General features: G+C 37.8%; 1 protein-coding gene across 1 annotated transcript in view; it reads right to left on the bottom strand.

The window, feature by feature from the left end:
• DCHS2 (dachsous cadherin-related 2) overlaps positions 1 to 20,604 on the bottom strand; it is a 282,266-nt gene that overhangs the window by 49,438 nt on the left and 212,224 nt on the right. Inside the window, exons 11-13 of the mRNA XM_058274999.2 lie at positions 11,435 to 11,569; positions 11,038 to 11,247; positions 1,278 to 2,135 (exon numbers count right to left, since the gene is read on the bottom strand). Of these exons, the coding sequence (XP_058130982.1) occupies positions 1,278 to 2,135; positions 11,038 to 11,247; positions 11,435 to 11,569 (1,203 nt within the window). The remainder of the gene's footprint in view (positions 1 to 1,277; positions 2,136 to 11,037; positions 11,248 to 11,434; positions 11,570 to 20,604) is intronic.

Genomic DNA, 20,604 nt, shown 5'->3' with positions numbered 1-20,604 from the left:
AGCTGCCCAGAGCGAAAGAAAGTTCAGCCTGCCCAGGAGTGGTGCCGCACACATGGAGAGCTGACCCACAAGATGATGCGACAGAAAGAAACACAGATTCCCATACCGCTGACTACAACAGAAGCGGACAAAGAAGATGATGCAGCAAATAGACGCAGAGAACAGACAACTGGGGCGGGAGAAATTAAAAAAAAAGAACCATTTACATTACAAAATCAAGAGAAAAATGACACAAGCAAGGAAATAGCACATATCAGACCTTTAGCCACCTAATGCCCCCTCTCCCAAACTCTAGAGCCAGTTAGCTTTATACTCTGGTGGGCTGGAAGGATCAGAAGATTCATTTCTCTATTCCCTAGTTAGATATAATCACTTGGACTGAATTTTGTTCAGTTCACAATTGTCTACAAAGAGAAAGGTTTTTGTAGAAAGGTGGATTTAAATTGATCTGTTTTTTTTTTTTTTTGTTCCCTCTTATGGCATACATTTGAGTAAGGAAATAATTAAAAAAGAATTTAATAGTGTGGGAAAAATTAGTTATAATTCCATAAAAACCTGTTCTGAGCTGTGGTATCATCACAGAATTCTCTGAAGAACAGATAATACTGGACTGTTTTGAAGCCTTTGTTGATTATTTCAAGATAAAGCAATAATAATAATGATTGTGAGGATGAGGATAATGATGGCTCATATTTGTACATGCTTGCTATGTATTAGGCACTTTTCTAAGTGTTTATATGAAGTAACTCATTCAAGCTTCACGATAACCTAATGAGGTAGTCACAATTATGATCCTTATTTTTCAGATTGGGAAACTGAGGCTCAGAGAAGGTTAGTTGCCCAAGGGCAAACAGTGGCAGAGTTAGGATCTAAACACAGGTAGAGCACAGTCACTTAACCATGGCCTTAAACTTCATCTTTCATTATACTTCTAAGAAAGCACATTAGGAAATATACAGTAGTTAGGAATTCATATAGTTTTAAATAAAAGGTATTTTTTTGTGATTGCAAATTAACTGAACCTTCAAAAGCCCTGAAGGACATATCCTTCAATATTTTTTACTCCTTTTTGCTATCTTTAAGGAAAGTTTTTATCCTACTGTATTTGAGCATGTTTTTCTAAAAAAACATTTCAGATGAAAATTGACATATCAAAAATTGGCCAGACTAAAATATTTATAACTCAATCCACAAGAGCACTCATGTCAAAAAATCCTTAGTTTTAAGCATTTTGCCAAAACATGTTCAATATACAAAATACTTGAAGGGATACTCACCTGCCTCACAATTTTCAGTCACAAGCCCTTCATATAGATGGTGGCTGAAGGATAGCTTTACATCTTCCCCTTCCATGTGAATGACCAAGAGCCCACTGGTCATCCTTGCTGGGACGCCTTGATCCATAACTTTTAACTGTAGCCACATAGGAAAATATTCCGAAGATGGATTTTGCTGAAGTTGAATTTCTCCTGTATATTTATCAATAGAAAACATTGACTGGGTTTCTGCAAAACTAAAAATGACAGTTCCATTGGGCCCCAGGTCTGGGTCATCTGCTCTCAGAGTAGCAACAGTCTGGTTTGCAGGTGATTGGGGGGAAAGAAAAATAACAAAGGGGTTCTGCTCCCAAATTGGTTCATTGTCGTTGACATCAGTGATATGCACTTTTATAGTTACGGTGGTGCTTCTTGAGCCCTGGACACTACAGTCTTTGGCCACCGCTGTAAACGTATACTGGGATCTGACCTCTCGGTCGAGGGTGTGGACAGTTCTCAATGTGCCTGCTACAGGATCAATGGTGAATGTACCGGAAGGCTCATCAGTGAGAAAATACTCAGTTTGCCCATTCAGGCCTTCATCTTCGTCCACAGCGGAGAGCACGAGAACCACTGTCCCCACTTCAGCATCTTCTCTCACAGAGGACTGGTAATGGAGCATGAGAAAGGAAGGACTGTGGTCATTGTCATCCAAAACCCTAATTTGCAACTGCATTTTAGAGTTTCTAGGTGGATCCCCCAGATCAGCGCACAGGATAACAAGGGTAAAATTGTTGACTTGCTCTCTGTCCAAAGCACGAGTGGTTGAGAGTTCTCCTGATGTTGCGTTAAGAGCAAAGTACTCATCAGTATTTCCATCTATTAAAGAAAACACATTCATATATCATTTGGATTGAAAAAGTAGCAGGTCCTCACTAACTCTATGCCTGTTCATTTATTCATTCAACAAATATTTATTTTTGTATTTTTACTTACTAGCACTTTTGTAGGCACTGGCAGTATAACAGGAAACATATGTGACAACATCCCTGCACTCATAAAATGTCCACAGTATAACTTAGTTCCATATATATATGGTGGAAAAATAAAGAGTAAGGGAGGAAGAGTTCATAATTTGGCTTAGAAAATTGAGTGAAGAGTGTTTAGATCTATTGTCTATAAAATGAGGTGTGAGTACCTATGAATTTATATGAAGCCTTCTAAGGAGTACCTGTGAATGGAGACTTTAAAGGGTCTTTGCTATTAACTGAGTGTGAGACATATTCGGGTTTCCAAGTGGTAGATAAATAAAAATAAAGACTATCATTTGATTTTTTGACATATAACTCAGAAGATATTTAAGAATTAAGTGTTAATGTTGTAACAATACAGTCTCCCATTTTAAAAATTATGAACAAGGATTCCCAGTGATTACATCTGTATCAAAAAAACAGGCATGGACTTGGTGTAATGTCCTGTCTTATTCTGCAAAAAGTAATATGCATCCTCAGATTTAGGAAACTAATTGGAAAATAACCCATTAATTTCATTAAGAAATGCATTTCCAGAGAATTTTATTTTTTCTGTTTAATAATTATTTGTGAAAATTTGGAATACAATTTTATGCTGTATTTTAATCTTATAATAATTATCATAATAACTCAATCCAAAATAATTTTTTAAAATTTGCATTATTATGCTCATTGGAAATTTTTAATCTTAAAATTTCAAGTTATATACATATTTTAATTGCAGAAAAGTATAATGATATGATCAATGCTTTAAACAAAAAGTCAATATTATGATAAAATTCTGTAAGAGAAATATGAATTCAGGAAGTACAAAACACTGTAAAATTTATAACAGTGAAAAACACTGTTCATATATTTGTCAAAAATGATTCAGGGACAAGGAAGGTTAACATGAATGATAAAGGGATCAATTCAAAAAGAAAATACAGCAATTATAAATACATATGGACCTAATAGCAGAGCCCTAGAATATATGAAGCAAATATTGACAGATTTGAAAGGAGAAATTGATAGTTCTGCATTAATAGCAGGAGACTTCAAGATACCACTTTCAATAATGGACAGAACATGTAGATAGAAGATCAATAAGGAAACAGAAGACTGGAACCATAGTATAAACCAACTAGACCTAACCTACCTATAGAAAAAACTTCACCTGACAGCAGAATACACATTTTTTTCTAGTGCACATAGATTATTACCTAGAACAGACCACATGTTAGGTCACAAAACAAGTCTCAATAAATTAAAAAATATTGAAATCATATCCTGTATCTTCTTGACTGCAATGGAATGAAGCTAAAAATCAATAACAGAAGGAGAATTAGCAAATTCACAAATATGTGGTGATTAAACGCCCCACTGAAACAAGCAATCTCAAGGGAAATTAGGAAATAACTTGAGGCAAATGAAAATGTAAACAAAAAATACCAAAACTTATAGGATATGGCAAGGGCAGTGCTGAGAAGGAAATTTATAGTTCTAAATGCTTACATTAAAAAAAAGAAACTCCATAAAAAATCTTATAGAGCTAATAAATGAATTTAGCAAAGTGACGGATTGCAAGATCAACACACAAAAAATGAGTAGTGTTTCTATGCACTAATAATAAACAATTTGAAGAGGAAACCAAGAAAAAATTCCATTTACAATAACAACTAAAAGAATAAATATCTAGTAATAACTGTAACCGAGGAAGTAAAGTCCTTATATAAGGAAAACTACAAAACATTGCTAAAGGAAATCAAAGCAGACCTAAATAAATGGAAGGACATTCCGTGTTCATGGATTGGAAGATTAAATATTGTTAAGATGTCAATTCTACCCAAAGTGATACATAAATTCAATGCAATCTCAACCAAAATTATAACAGCCTTCTTCATAGAAATGGCAACACCAATCATTAAATTTATGTGAAAGTGTTAGGGGCCCTGTATAGACAAAGCCATCTTGTAAAAGAACAACACAAAGTCACAGTAATCAAAACAGCATGGTATTGGCACAAGGAAAGACATATAGACCAATGGAATCCAACAGAGAGTTCAGAAATAAACCCTCACATGTATGGTAAATTGATTTTTGATAGGATGTCAAGTCCACTCAATAGGGAAATAATAGTCTCTCAACAAATGGTGTTGGGAAAACCAGAAATCCATATACAAAAGAATGAAGGTGGGTCCCTGCATTTTACTATATACAAAAATGGACTCAAAATGGAACAAAGATTAAATTAAAAAACTAATATTATATAACTCCTACCAAAAAACATAGGGAAGAATCTTCAGGACCTTGTGTTAGGCAATAGTTTCTTAGACATCACACCAAAAGCACAAGCCTAAAAGAAAAAGTAGATAAATGGGACTTCAGCCACATTAAAAACTTTTATGAATCAAAAGACTTTATCATGAACATAATAAGACAACCTATAGGAGAGAGGGTGTAGCTCAAGTGGTTCAGCACCTACTTTCATGTATGAGGTCCTGGGTTCAATCCCCGGTACCTCCTAAATTTTTTTAAAAAAGGACAACCTATAGAAAGGAAGAAAATACTCAGAAACTACATAGCCAGTAAGGGTTTAATATCTAGAATATTTAAATAAATCCTGCAACTCAACAACAAAAAGGCAAACAACCCAATTAAAAAATTAAGCAAAAGATTTGAATAAATATTTCTCCAAAGAAGACATTCAAATGGTCAATGTACACATGAAAAGAAGCTCAACATCTTTAGCCATGTGAAGGACAACCACCATACCATGGAGCCTAGAGTGCCTACAACTGAAAGCAGGAGGATTGCATCCAGTATCCATGTGGAAGCTGAGCCTCCTCTTGACATAGAGATGCCACGGACATAACCAATCCAAGGTCCACAGAGAAAAGGTGGCATTGGAGTGGAGTGGGAAAACGACATGGTGGCTGATATGGGTATGGGGAATGGCAGGAAGAGATGCGATGTGGAGGCGCCTTTGGGACTTAGAGTTGCCCTGGATGGTGCTGCAGGGGCAATCACTGGACATTGTAAATCCTCCCAGAGCCCACTGGATGGAATGTGGGAGAGTATGGGCCATGATGTGGACCACTGACCATGAGGTGCAGAAATGTCCAGAGATGTACTTACCAAATGCAATGGATGTATCATGATGATGGGAGTGAGTGTTACTGGGGGGGGGGAGTGGTGGGGTGGGGGTGGTAGGGGTGAATGGGACCTCATATTGTTTTTTTAATGTAATAATTTTACAAAATCAATTAAAAATAAAAGAAAAAAAAAAGTAAATAAATAAAGCCAAAAAAAAAAAAACCACATGTGAATCAAAACCACAATGAGGGGCAGGGCATGGGTTATATGGGAACCTCTTACGGTTTTTTTTTTAATGTTTTTTAATGTAATATTCCTTGTGATCTATTAACTTTAATTTTTTTAAAAAGTAGAAAAAAAACCCCACCACAATGACATAGCATCTCACACTGACTAGAATAATTACAATTCAAAAAACGGAAAATAATTGTTGGGAAGGATGTAGCAAATAGGAACACTCATTGTTGATGAATATAAAATGGAGTAGCCATTTTGGAAAACAATTTCTCAGAATCCAGGTCATATGAAAATATATATTAGGTATATACCCAAAAGAACTGAAAGCAGGGACTTGAACAGGTATTTGCACATTAATGTTTGTAGTGGCATTATTCACCATTGTCAAAAGATGGAAGGAATCCAAGTGTCCTTCATGAAAAAAAAGGGAAAAAAAATGTGATATATACATCCAATGGACTATATTATTCAGGTATATGAAGTTCTGATATATTTGACAACATGGATGAATTTTGAAAATACCAGGTTGCATGAAATAAGCCAGACTAAATAGAACAAGTATTGTATGACCTTACTGATAGGAAATAGTTTAGCATAAGAAAAGTCATGGAGTCAGACACTGGAACACAATTTATCAAGGGCCTGGTGAGGGTGTGGGGGTAGTGAATGGAGAGTTAATGCTTAACTAGTACAGAGTTTCTGTTTTGGGTGATGGAAAAGTTGCAGTCATGAATGGTGGTGATGGCAGCACAACATTGTGAATATGATTAATACCACTCAATAACACATTTGAGTATGGTTACAAGTGGAAATTTTAAGTTTATATATTAATATGTTACTAGAATGTAACTTAAAAACAAAACAAAACATAGGACTGTGTAACACAAACAGTGAACGTTAATGTAAATTATGGGCTATAGTTAATAGTATAATTATAATATACTGTTTCATCAGTTATGACAAAGGTACCAAACTAAGGCAAAATGGTAATAATAGGGAAAGCTTTGTGTGTGAGGGTGGGTATATGGGATCTTTATTTTCTGCATGATTTTTCTATAAACCTATAACTTCTCTAATAAAAAAAAGTACTTTGAATCTGCTGTATACTTTTAAAAGGTGATATATCAGTTTTATTTTAATATGTCAATATTTACAATATGCTGGAAAACAGGCCTATGTAATGATTTAAATTTAAGTTAAAATTTTACCTGGCAACTCAAAAATATGTGGGGGTATAACATTTTTCAAGATATTTTTAAGGAGAGGATGAGCTAAAATGCTTGAAGACCCCTTGCAGAGACTCTGGAAGAAACTGAACAATGATGGAGAGGGTGAGAACGGAGTGAAATGAGGTTCAATTTTTGACACTTTGATATTATGATGCTATTAGAAAGAGTGGGTCATTAGACTTTTAGGATGATTGTGAAATAATTTGAAATGGGGAAAAAGATGAGTAAGTGTCTTGGAGAAAAAAAAAATTTTTAGTGGATATCATGTCTAATTTTCCCGTCTGGGTTGTCTTTCACCTTCCATTGTCTTTCAGCTGTCTTACAACTCTGAAAGTTGCTGGAAACTAATGATAATGCAAATATTTCTTGTCCACAGAAATGCAAATTAATTGTATCTAGTGAAATGTAATAAATTACTGTCCTGTAGATAGACCTTTTTGCATTTCAGAATTCCTTATCTCCCTCAGATATATGTGTGTTTCTTAGAATTCTCCTTGAGACTTAAATCTTTGGTCCGTCTATGTGCCAGCTGAGCCCTGAATATCAGCAGAGTTGCAACACCTATTCTACAGTTCACTGGACTCACCCAGGACAACTAACAAGGAGATGATGATGGACAGCGCCCATCCCAAGGAACAAAGAGTGTCTGCAACTGCAAGCAAGATAGCTCCACCCATCTGCCCCATGGGATATAAGACCCTTCTCAATTAGAAGTAGAGTAGGCATCCCCATCCCCAAATATTCAAGATTGGGGAATGAACAATGGACCAAAGTAGACATTATTATTCTACTATTGACTTATTATTATTCTAGCAATGGAAGAACTCTTATCATCGATGTAAAGGCTGTGGCCATCAGAGGTTCTGAGGAATGGGAGATAGAAGAATTGGTGTAATATGGGGGCATTTTTGGGACATTGGATTTGTTCTGCCTGACAATGCAGTGACAGATGTAGGCAATTGTATATTTTGTCATAACCTACGAAATTGTGCAGGACAGAGTATAAACTATAATGTAAACTGTAGTCCAGAGTTAGTAGCAATGCTCTAATATGTGTTCATCAATTGTAACATATGGGGAAGTGGACTTGGCCCAGTGGTTAGGGCGTCCGTCTACCACATGGGAGGTCCGCGGTTCAAACCCCGGGCCTCCTTGACCCGTGTGGAGCTGGCCCACGCACAGTGCTGATGCACGCAAGGAGTGCCATGCCACACAGGGGTGTCCCCGCATACGGGAGCCCTACACGCAAGGAGTGCACCCCGTAAGGAGAGCTGCCCAGCACGAAAGAAAGTGCAGCCTGCCCAGGAATGGCGCCGCACACATGGAGAGCTGACACAACAAGACGACGCAACAAAAAAGAGACACAGATTCCCGTGCCACTGACAACAACAGAAGCGGACAAAGAACACGCAGCAAACAGACACAGAGAACAGACAACTGGGCTGGGGGTGGGGGTGGGGGGGAGAGAAAGTTTTTTTAAAAATTGTAACATATGTACCACACTAACAAAGGATGTTGTTAATGTCAGGAAGTGTGGGTGGGAGAGGGAGTAGGGTATATGGTAATTCCTTATAATTTTTATGTAACATTTATATAATCTAAACCTTCTTAAAAAATAATTATTAATAAAAAAGAATTCTCCTTGAACTGATTTTAGCATCATATTGGTTCATTCATTAATTCATGAATTAAATAACTTGGGCATTTGTTCATTTTATATTTATATGAGTTATAACTTCTACTTTTAAAAAATATCTACTAATAGGATTTGGATCTGGTCTGCACACAGAGAGAGAGAGATGTCAGGGTATCAATGGTAACTGAAGAGGGACTGGGTGAAGTGGCCAGAGAGAGTATGTTTATGAGAAAAGAAAATGTATAAACAAAAAACCCCAGAGGAACTCCAACAAGTCCGAGTACCAGCTGCAAAGCAAAGGCACTGGGAATGGTGGTCTAGAGAGCCAGATGACGCAGCAGGAGAAAATGGGTTTCTGAAGGCAAAATGGGATGAAGTGTCCAGAAGGGAGTGGCGCACAAAGGCAGAGAACATAATAATTAAATTAAGAATGGAGAAGGGTCCTTTGTATTTAGCAACAATAAGATCCTTAGTGTCTTTTACGATTCTGCCATAGCAGATGAGAAAGGACATGGACTTGGCCCAATGGATAGGGTGTCCGCCTATCACATGGGAGGTCCATGGTTCAATCCCTGGGCCTCCTTGACCTGTGTAAAGCTGGCCCATGCACAGCGCTGATGCACCCAAGGAGTGCCATGCCACAAAGGGGTGTCCCCCGCCTAGGGGAGCCCCACATGCAGGGAGTGCGCCCTGTAAGGAGAGCCGCCCAGTGAGAGGGAAAGTGCAGCCTGCCCAAGAATGTCACCGCACACATGGAGAGCTGACACAACATGATGCAACAAAAACAAACACAGATTCCCAGTGCCGCTGATAAAAATAGAAGTGGTCACAGAAGAACATGCAGCAAATGGACACAGAGAGCAGACAACTGGGAGCGGGGGAAGGAGAGAGAAAAAAATCTTAAAAAAAAGAATTGGGCTTATTTATGCTAGTTAGTTTGAGAGGCTAGCATCCTTCTGGATGGTAGTATGACATTGTGCATAAACATTTAAAATACATATGCCCTTTGACAATATAATTCCACTTACACTTATCGTAAAAAATAATTTTGTAAGTACTGTCTACTACACAGCGTTTTTATAATAGTAACATTTTTCAATATCTAAATGACTATAAAAGGGGATGGGTGACCATTTTCTCCACATCAATGCTACAATTTCTTCCATTACTAGTCACAATAGTTGTAAAGTAGAATACCAGTAAGTTCACTCTAATCTATATTTTATTCCTCCATTCTGTGGACCCTGGGATGGTGATGTCCTCTCCACCTCTATATCGAGAGGGGGCTTAGATTCCACATAGATGATGGATGCAATTCTCCTGCTTGCAGTTGCAGGCACTCTCAGTTCCCTGGTGTGGTGGTAAATTTATTTTAGTTAACAGAAGATGTTCTCATGTCTTTTTCCTAAATAAAGTTAATTTTTTTCAGAAGTAAAAAAAGGGGCGGGGGATGGGTGAAATAAATGTGTTATACAATGAGAAATAGACATCATTAGAAATGCTAATATATATTTATATTTACTAACATGAAAGGTTTGCACAGTATATTATTAGTTTAACAAAAAGAGATAAGAATATAGCGTATATAAATTTCCCAATATATTTAAAATTTATATTTGCATTCACACAGATTTATGGAAAAATGTTTTCCAAATATTAAATTATCCTTGCAAGATACAATATCTTTTGGTGATTATACTTATGTTTTTCATAAATTGCATATATATATATTCTACAAATAGTATATATCATTTTTCTAATCAGGAAAAATACAAGAAAGCTATTTTCATCTTGGAGCAAAATGGGTAATACATAGAACATGTAGCTTGATTATATAATTTTTCCATATACAGCATATACAGGCTGAAAGCTTCCAGAAGCTAGTCTCAAAACTATTTTCACAAGATCTTAAAGCAGCTTTTCCGCATCAGAAGCAGCCTCTGAAGTCCATTACCCTCTCCTCAACTCTAGGATCATTCTACGTGTGCTCTGATCTATACTAAAAATCAGATTCCTAGTTACTTTTTTTATCTGAACAAGAGGTGGTTCCCTCCAGCTGACTGTACTAATGCCACAGTTACTCCGTCAGAAATCCTTATGCCTCTGTTCCAAAGGCAGCAACATCACAAAGTTATCTGAAGGGCAGAAGTTCCTAAAGTCCTTGGTCTACTGGTATCATTGTAAGTCCAGTGTTACACTGGTAGTCAGAGCTGACAATTCATGTCCCCTAGGACCTTTTAGCAAGGCCTGAAAAAAAAATCTTGATTGCTCAAAATAATAAAAATAATGCTGGTATGAAAGAAAAAAATGTTCTCTCTTCCACCAATACATCCACTACTGGGAATATAGATCAAAATCACAGGAGTTGTTGAGGGGCAGATTTTTTAAGAAAGTGGAGAGAAATGGTTCAGAGTGGCTATGGAAAAGAGGCAGAGATGAAAACCCGTGGCACCAAACAGGTCTTCAGGGTTCACATTTTATAGATGCGGCAACAGATACCAACACAGAATCATCACCACGTAGTGTGTGTCCACTCTGTGTCCTGGGGGAAATTTGGAAAAGAAAATACTCACCAGTTATGTGATATTGGACAGCTCCATTATTCCCGGCATCCACATCAGAAGCCAACACAGTGTAGATGACCTCTGGCTCTTGGTTTTCTGGGACCACAAGGTCAAGCTGGGGGACGGTAAACTCCGGGGCATGATCGTTTTCATCTTCCACAGTGCAGAGAACTGTTGTGGTACTGGACAATGAAGGCACGCCCCCATCTCGTACAAGCACTGACAGGAATACAAAGATGACCATTCATTCATACCTAAAATGCATCACTCTCACTAGACATCATCAGGCTAAACTAATCCAGCAGTGCTAGATCAATATTTTATTTCAAGACACCCTCTTGATGTAAAGACTCGCTGCTGAACCTCCGGCAGCCATTTTTTTTTTTGCAGTCAAGGGATTCCTTACCTCTAAGGGTGAAGATCTCCTGAGACTCTCTGTCAAGGGTGGTGGTCGTCACTATCTCTCCAGTGTCAGGATTTACTTCAAACAACTCAAAGAAAGTACCTGGCAGGATTTCAAACTGAAGCTTAGAATTGAGTCCTTAAGGAAAACAAAAAACAACAACAAAACTTTAGCATTTATCCCTCGGGAATTCATCCATCGGTTTTCCTACTCTTTTCCCCAGGAACATGTTAGGCCCTTGATGATTTAAAGGCAAGGTGCCTAAATCACTTTTATGTATTTATTTAAAGATTTATTTATTTATTTCTCTCCCCTCCCCCGCCCCCCACCCCACACACAGTTGTCTGCTCTCTGTGTCGATTCTCTGTGTGTTCTTCTGTGTCCACTTCTACTCTTGTCAGCGGCACCGGGAATCTGTGTCTCTCTTTGTTGCATCATGTTGCTGCGTCAGCTCTCTGTGTGCGCGGTGCCATTCCTGGGCAGGCTGCACTTTCTTTCACGCTGGGCGACTTTCCTTACGGGCTGCACTCTGTGTGCGTGGGGCTCCCCTATGCAGGGGACACCCCTGCGTGGCACGGCACTCCTTGTGCGCATCAGCACTGCACATGGGCCAGCTCCATACGGGTCAAGGAGGTCCTGGGTTTGAACCCTGGACCTCCCATGTGATAGGCGAATGCACAATCCATTGAGCTAAGTCCACTTCCCTAAATCACCTTTAAATTAAGGTATAATCAAAATCTAAAATCTCTTTTGAATGTTCTTGCTAAATAAACCCGAATGTACTGAAATGTTTGATTTTCAAAAATCTTGTGAGACTTCCCCATAGTGAATGCTATTTTCCTTGCCATAAAAATTTTCTTATGAGTATATAATTCTATCACATATTCCTAATTATTCCTTCAAACATCTCTGATTGTGATTTAATGACATAGTTGTAACCTTGAAGGCAGGTGACAGTTTCTGTAGACTGACCCGCTTTTTAAAAGCTTGTGCTCAGTCACAGTACTCTGTTTATTCTCAGCTTAGGAAGCTGGCACATGGAGTTGCTTATATGTGTATTTTTGTTTCACTTAGTATTCAGCCTCTTATCTGGAGTGAGAATGTGGTATTGCATTATGATGTATTTTGAAAATAATCTCTACCATACTTTTGTGGTTTCATTTCTCCCTTGGAAAAGCATCATGTCATTTCCATCATCTCTTACGAAGATCATTCATACCATGAATTTTAATGAGTTTATCCCATGGCATTATATTTTATTTCCAATTACACACATTCATTTCACTCAGTTTCCTATGTTCTTTTCTTAACCGATAAAGAGTCTAGCTATAGTATAGCACTAAGAATATAATGTTATACTTTAATAAAAGATGAAATACCATTCTTTTGACCTTCACCAAAAAAATAACTTCAAATATAAATTCATATCTTGCCAGTCTTAAAAAGGAAATTTTCATTCCTCCATGGTCTGGTAGATATAATCTAGAACTGAGTGCTAGAATGAGTGGAATATAATTCTAATTTTATATAAGAATCGCTACATTTCCTCTTACTACTTCACTGGGGAAAGAAAGGATATTTGAGATAATCTACAGAGCATTTTTAATCACCTTAGAAAAAATGTAACAAAAGACATGTATCTGATATGGTTTGGTCAGAGTTCACTAAATTGTTTTATTATATCATCAGGTCTTACTCATTAATGATAATCAAATAATATAGTGATTATTTGGATAATATAATGAACACATAATCTCTTCTACAGCTAAGACAGAATTTCTATAAATTCCAGGTTGTTAAAGTTTATTACTACTATTTCTGCCTAATTATAAAATGTACCATCTAACTTCTACTGTCCTTGTTCCTCAAATATTTGGTGGCCAACATTAAGTGCCAAGCATGGCGTTATGTGCCAAAGACACAGCAGTGAGTAAAACAGATTTTGGTTTCTGTTGTGGAGCTTACATAGAGAGCAGCACCTTTTAGTTTGGGAATCTTTTCTTTCTTAAATAAATTCACTACTTTATTATAATTGTTATTATGTCATACATATTATATTATTAATAGTACACTGTATATAATACCTTATCTTATATTTATATTATATATTAAACATTTTTAATCCCCATACTAATCAAACCTAGAAAATGTCTTTAAATTTTTAAATATAAATTCAAATCATTATAGTTTTTCTTCCTCCAACTATTCCCATTATCCTCTGTTGTACTTTAACATTGTACCCAATATTTCCCTGACATTTTAGAATCTTATAAATTTTATTATTTCTATTATTCCACAGTGCTTTTATCCCTAAGATAACAATCCACTCACCTTCCAGGCTACAAACACTTCCCTCACCCCAAACTTCGTGATATTCACATCTATATGAGGTAAATTTGAAACTACATTACTATGGTTCAGTTTGTGCTTTGTCATTTCATCCTCACATCCTTATAATTAATCCTCCAAAACAAGCATTACTTCAGAACTAAAATAACTTGAGAATAACAATTACCAAAGTAGATGAGAAATTATTAGTCCAAGTCCATAACCTTACAAAGCAAACTGAAAGTCTGGCCCTGAAGATATTTAGTCACATCCTCATATGGTGCATTTTGAACATCATGTGTGCCAGTGTGTGCCTCTGTGTAAACTCTTAGACCTCAAGATCTGCAGTCCAGTGGCCTCTTACTCTTCTCCACTTCCTTGATTCATTTGTTTTCCTATCCAGTCCAGCCCATCACTTCAGTAACATGTAAATTCCCTCAATCTAAATGGCATTTTACAAATACATCCAGGAGTGCCTCAGCCCGGGAGCCTCTTAACCATCTCTCTGCTCGCTGTGAATTTCTCTCAGCTGATTGGGGCTGGAAAAAAGTTTCATGGCAGGCTAGACCAGGGCCTCTGAAATGTCATGGTCAATGGCCCATCTTTCCAAGTCTCTGTGATCACCCCTCCAATTCCGCCAATTCCGTCTCCTACTCAACAACCTTCTGACTCACTCTCACAGATTACTTCACTCTTTATTTTTCAAATAAAACAAAAGCCCTGGGCAAGAACTCCTTACCCTCTGTGTTCATTCTCAAAGCTAACTCCTACTTTCTGTCTCACTGGCAGAAGTAAACATTCACGTGCTCTGTCTTGGACGTTTCCTGTTAGGTTTAATTTCTCTCATTTAAACTTTTTCTTAAATTATGTTCTTCTGTAGTTGTAAGAATCAAGACTTTTTTCCTTCTCTTTATGGCCAAGATTCTTTAAAATGATATCCATTCTCTGCAGCTGGCTTCAAACTCCTGTCATTCCCAGCTACTCTTACTACAGTCACCAACGGACTTCTGGTTATAAAGTCTCCTGGCTATTTTTAGTTCTTACCTAACTTTTCTTTGTTGGGTATCAGACATTGCTGGCTGCTATTGAAGGAAGGAAGCAAGGGAGGGAGGAAGGGAAGGTTGGAAGGAGGGATGGGGGAGGATAGAAGGAAAAGAGGAAGTGATGGTGGAGCAAAAACAAAGAAAAGCAAAAAATCTTTTTTGATTTCCTCCATGCCATATATCACTCCTATTTCCTGTGATGTGGTGTGGCTCTTTTGTACATTAACAACTTCAGTGCTGTCATCACATCATTGTCATCACACTCTGTACATCCATTCTACCTCCCTCCAACTCAATGGCTTTGGCTTCGACCCACAGGCAGATGACACCCAAGTATCTAGATTGAGCTCCACTAATCTGTTTGGTTGTTTAATTCCTTCATTCCCTCATGTGTTCATTTATGCAGCATACATTTACTGAATGTTCTACACTGGAAGGATACTGATGAATAATAAATACTTATCTTGGTCCTCAGAGTTCTCCCTCGAGTGGAGGAGATGATTAAATCAATGAGTTATAGACTGATGGAATATATGAAAGCACTGATGAAATGGATCAGGTCGCACTTATTGTAGGTAGATAGTTTGTTCATTAACTCATTCAATAAACATATATAGAGTGATATTAGGCGCGAAGATACGACGCCAGGTGCTAAGAATATAAGTGCTAAACACAAGACAAATTCTCTGCCCTCACACAGGATGCCGTTAAGTAAGTGGGAATTACAGTTCCATATAATAATACATGACTGGGTAAGTATTAGCTGCTCTGAAGAATATACTTAAGGAGTAATGAAAGACTTCCTATATGAGCAAGCCCCTAAATCTAAAGAGGAGTTACCAGGTAAAGAGGGAGGAAGCAAGGGCCCTGTTGTGCCTCTTTGGCACTCCTGAAGCAGGCTCTGTGGTACCCCTTTCCTCATTTCTTTCTAGGCTCCTATAACTCCAACCTCTCCTTTTTCAGTAGCAGGGGTGACAGCTGCTCCCAATCATTATTTTGTGGGTTTACATCAGTATTTGCCTTTTGCTTGTTCAGCCTTCCACCACCTGTGTTGTAACATCTAGTTTCCCCGACTTCATCCTGATTGATCCAGTAACTGTTCCTGGGAAACAGAGATTCCAGGATTGGGTGGTTATGGGATTAATACAGTGCTGAGTTCCTGGCTCACCAGAAGCAAAATACTCATAACTCATTACTTGTAGTGAGAGAATGATCAACTAAATTCATACCTGTGTTTGGCTGTGATGAAGTGACTATTAAAGGAATCAGATCTCTAGAGGCCCAAGGGTGTTGATTTTGACCATATGATGGTAATATGGAATGTGGTGTGGGGTGGTTGTTTCTGAATGTACTGGGAACTTATGGAAAGAAAATGATAAGCTGAGGCTTTATACATATAGGTGAAGTAATAGTCAGAAAACCAGAAAGCTTCAATGGAAGCCCTAAGATTCATGTTCTTGAAAATCAGACCCAAATTGGGTGGCAGATATAACAGCTATTTGCAAGGAGATTTCAGCATATTGTAGGCAGTCAAGTACAAATCTGACTTAGAAGTAGTAGCTTGCACTTTCAAAAGAATAGTAAGAAAAACCTGGACAAAATGTGTGGGAATCAATTCTAAGGACATGAGATCCATGAAGGCAAAATATAACATTAGCTTAGGCTGGATTTATTAATAAGGTGTGCTTACCAAATATTTTGAGTTTAATGTGTTAGCACACAGAATTGTGTCTCTTGACAGTTTTTTTGGGTTGTTTGGACTCAGTGAAAGCCTATGATCATAAAAGCTGAAATGCTAGCTCTTCCTTTGCATACTATATAGGAAAGAATACAAAAAAAAAAAATGGAAGGAAATGGGAATATTAAAATAGATTTACCATGTATAACTAGCCCACTCTGCTCCTCCCGTATTTTGCAAGGGTTCAGCGGACCCTCCCATCACAAAGACACTGGGAAGGACATTGGTTAGATATTAGCTCCTCGAAAAGGTCTGTAATAGTTGTCTGGTGGATGATGGTCCTATGGATCCCAGAAAACATCTTTCAAGAACCGACTCTGTACCAATCTGTAAAATCTATCAAAAGAGATTTGCTTTCACCCAGCAGGAGCCACAGTATATCTTGACATAAGCTCTTCCATTGTCTGCCATAATCTACCTGGCAGAGATGTTGATCATCTGGTCTCCAACAGAACATCACATTGATTCACTTTGATGGCATCATGATAATTGGATCTGATGAGCAGAAAGTAGCAAGTAACTTAGACATTTTAATTAGATACATGTGGCAGATCAGGGATCCACAAATTATGGCCCACTGGCTATATCCGGCCTACCACCTGTTTTTGTAAATAAACTTTTTGAAACACTGCCATCCCCATTTCTTTATGGATCATCTATGGCTGCTTTCTCACTACAATGTCAGTTTGAGCAACAGAGACCATAAGGCTCACAAAAACTAAAATATTTACTATCTGGCTCTTTACAGAAAAAAGTTGCAAACCCCTGACTCAGAGCAAAAAGTGAGGGAGTCACAGAAATTAAGGTTAGAGAAGAAAGCTGGAATCACTTTATAAAATGCCTGGTTGTTAAGCTAAAAGATATAGACCATTATTTTCCAAGCTATAGGGAATTTATAAAGAATTCTGAAAGGGCAAGTGCTATGTTAAGATTTGAGTTTTAGGAAGATTATTTTTCATATATTTCCTCACTTGTACAATGCCACAGACTCACACATTTTTAAAGTAAAAATGGGATCATGCCATATTATTTGAATGAAACAATAAATAAATGAATGAATTCTGAGGAGTGAAGTCAAATTGAGGCAAAAGATGTTCTAGTTTCTCAAAACATACAGTCTAAATATTTACTGAATTCCTATGTCATATCTTTCACATTCTTATGGACCTGAGATAAGTGGATAAATCGTGTCCAAAATCTCTGAGAAGTTCACAGTCCAGAGGGAAGACTGAGAAGGAAACAATTACATAATTATAATACAATGCTGTGTTAAGTGAAACATGAATATACATAGAAGTTTTAACAGTGATTGTCTCTGGGTAAGTGGTTTTAAGAGTAGACCTTATTCTTTTTTTTTTTTTTTGTAATTTGTTTTTTTACCTTTCTGCAATTGCATTTATAATAAGAATTTATGTAGAAAGAATTTAAATTGAGAGAGCCAACTAGATAATCTACAACAGGCAAGCAGAACAGTAAGAAGGGATTGATAGAAATAATACAGACTGAGTAGAAGGTGGCTTCAGTTAGCATGCTGCAATGATTTTCTCTAGCAATATTCAGAGGCCTGGGAGAGGGGAATTCAAGCTTTGGAGTTCTCCGGGGTCTGGTCCACCTTCGAATTCCTCTGTTAGGCCTTTGGTAGAGTCAAAGTTGCCAGGACTGGGGCACTGTCAGTGAGCCTGACTGGGACCTGATCCCCGCGGCCCAGCCCTGGATGGGAGCTGAATCTAAAGCTGTGGGTTAAATGCTGCTGGTGAAAGAATGGGGCAGCATGGCAATGAGTAACCACAAATAACGTGTGGAGGAATAATTGATGGATAGTTTGCCTGAGTAGGAGATGATACAGGGACAGACCACTCTGTAAAGAAACTGACTTAAAAAAACATAATAGCCAATCGGTAGTGCAGTAGAGTGAGAAATTATAATTATAAAACGTCACAGATTTGGGAAGCGGCTGTGGCGCAACCGACTGGGCTCCCGTCTACCATATGAGAGGCCCTGGGTTCCTTTCCCAGGGCCTCCTTGTGAAGGCAGGCTGGCCCATGCCCACGGAGAGCTGACTGCCCGCGCCCACAGAGAACTGGAGCAGCAAGATGACGCAACAAAGGGAGACAAGCAGACACAGAACATCACGTAGCGAATGGACACAGAGAGCAGACAGTGAGCAAGCTGCAAGGGATGGGGGATAAATAAAACAAATCTTTGGGGAAAAAAAGCCATACATTCAGCTCTTTCAAGCATCCTTACTCCGTATTCTTTGGTCTTTTTTGTACCATATAGTACCCTATGAGGATAAAGCTGATAGCCCCCTCCCTACCTAATAGTTACATTTCAAAGGCTAAGGAGAGGAGTCCTTGTTTACCACAACTAATTCTAAGACACATTCCCTCCCCCGCCCCCCATTTTAACATTTCTTAATTTAGATGCACCTTATAGTTAACGGTGTCTTAGATCCAATGGAACATTGTCATGGCAGTGCTTCTCCCTTGCCAGAAGTGCAGGCTGTGGGGTGTGGTTGTACATCAAGTACAAGACCTTTGCCAGGGCACCAAATGTAGAGTTTATTCTAGATAAACCCAAATAAGGAGTGGAGAATAAGATCTCACTACATAGTTCGACAGTTTTGTTACAGCCAGGTGCTGATAAATTATTTTTTATTCACTAAAACTGTAGCAAATATATCAGCCAGAAAGGATCATCTTGCCTGGAAAGACATCCTTTCCTCCAGGGCGTGGGCGACGGGGTGAGGGGAGGGGCTGTGGGGCTACCTCTTTTCTCACTGACAGTGGAATTCTATTTTGTGGCACTAAATCCTATAGCAGTTTTAATATCTTAGTTAAAACGTGGTAGCTGCCTTTTCCCTTTAATACAAGAAGAAATTCCTGTTTGAATTAGTGTAAGTCATACATCATAAACATTCAGTGCCCAGATCCCCATGGGTTTTAAATGCTGAATAACACTGTAGGCTTACATTTAAAACACACACACACACACACACACACACAAACTGCATTGTATAATGCTGGAAAACATATGCTAAGCTTTCTAGTATCACGTAATGCTATAGTATTTTTTAAAATACAGATTATAAAGTAAACCATTTATAAATTCCAGCGTGATGCCAGTCATGTTAAAATCTTGACTACATCATTTAATCCTCATACATTATTCTATTTCACTGTTTTAACCCAACTAGCAGAATAAAAAAAAAAGTTTGAGGGAAAATGTGTTCAAAAGCACATTCATACATGCAAACACATAGCCACTTGCTTAACAGACTGGGCCTCATTTAAAACACTGAGATCTCCGGTACATCAAAATTGTCTCCAATAAATGTGAGGCTAGATCAGACTCATGATGTCAATAGATTTTTCAAACATCCATAAATTCAAAGTCAGGTAAACAATAATTTGTGAATCTAAATTCGCACCTGGCATACTTTTATGTCACTATTATAAGTAACCATTGCAGACTATTCATTCTGAAGGAAAATAATACTGACACTAAACAACTTGATGGTAAAAAAAACGGAAGAGCATAATTACGATAGCCACCTTTAGTTGACACATGCAAAAAATTGAGAGAGATTTTTACCTCTCTCTTCAGATATGAAAGCAAAGGAAAAAGTTTTGGTAGAGTCTATTATAAAAAATAAAATTAATAAAATAAATTAAGGCCAAAGGGAAGGAGCTATTTTATTTACCTTAGTAATTGCTAACTCACATATCAGCCATTGTTACAGAGTATGCTTGTAAACTTTAGGAAGTGTTTTTTGTTTGTTTTCCTCAGAGCCCTGTTGCTGCTTTGTTGACAACAGAGAAAACTTTGAGAGACCTTACTGAACTGACATAATGGTGAAACGTAAAACATAGGTTTTCCAGTGTTTCTATCACCCTAAAATGATACTCCCAGAAATGTGCTAAATAAATTCTTTAAGTACAGGTTGGGACAAACAACTGTTAACATGCTGGAGTCATGTCTTTGAGTATAATAAGAAATCCTCCTTGATCACACTGCCCCACTCTGGTCAAAAGATAAAAAATTAGGTTAGCCCTCAGAGCATC

Source organism: Dasypus novemcinctus, chromosome 1 (assembly GCF_030445035.2).
Source record: "Dasypus novemcinctus isolate mDasNov1 chromosome 1, mDasNov1.1.hap2, whole genome shotgun sequence".
In the NCBI taxonomy this organism is placed as follows: domain Eukaryota; kingdom Metazoa; phylum Chordata; class Mammalia; order Cingulata; family Dasypodidae; genus Dasypus; species Dasypus novemcinctus.
This window is presented reverse-complemented; position numbering and strand designations above follow the sequence as displayed.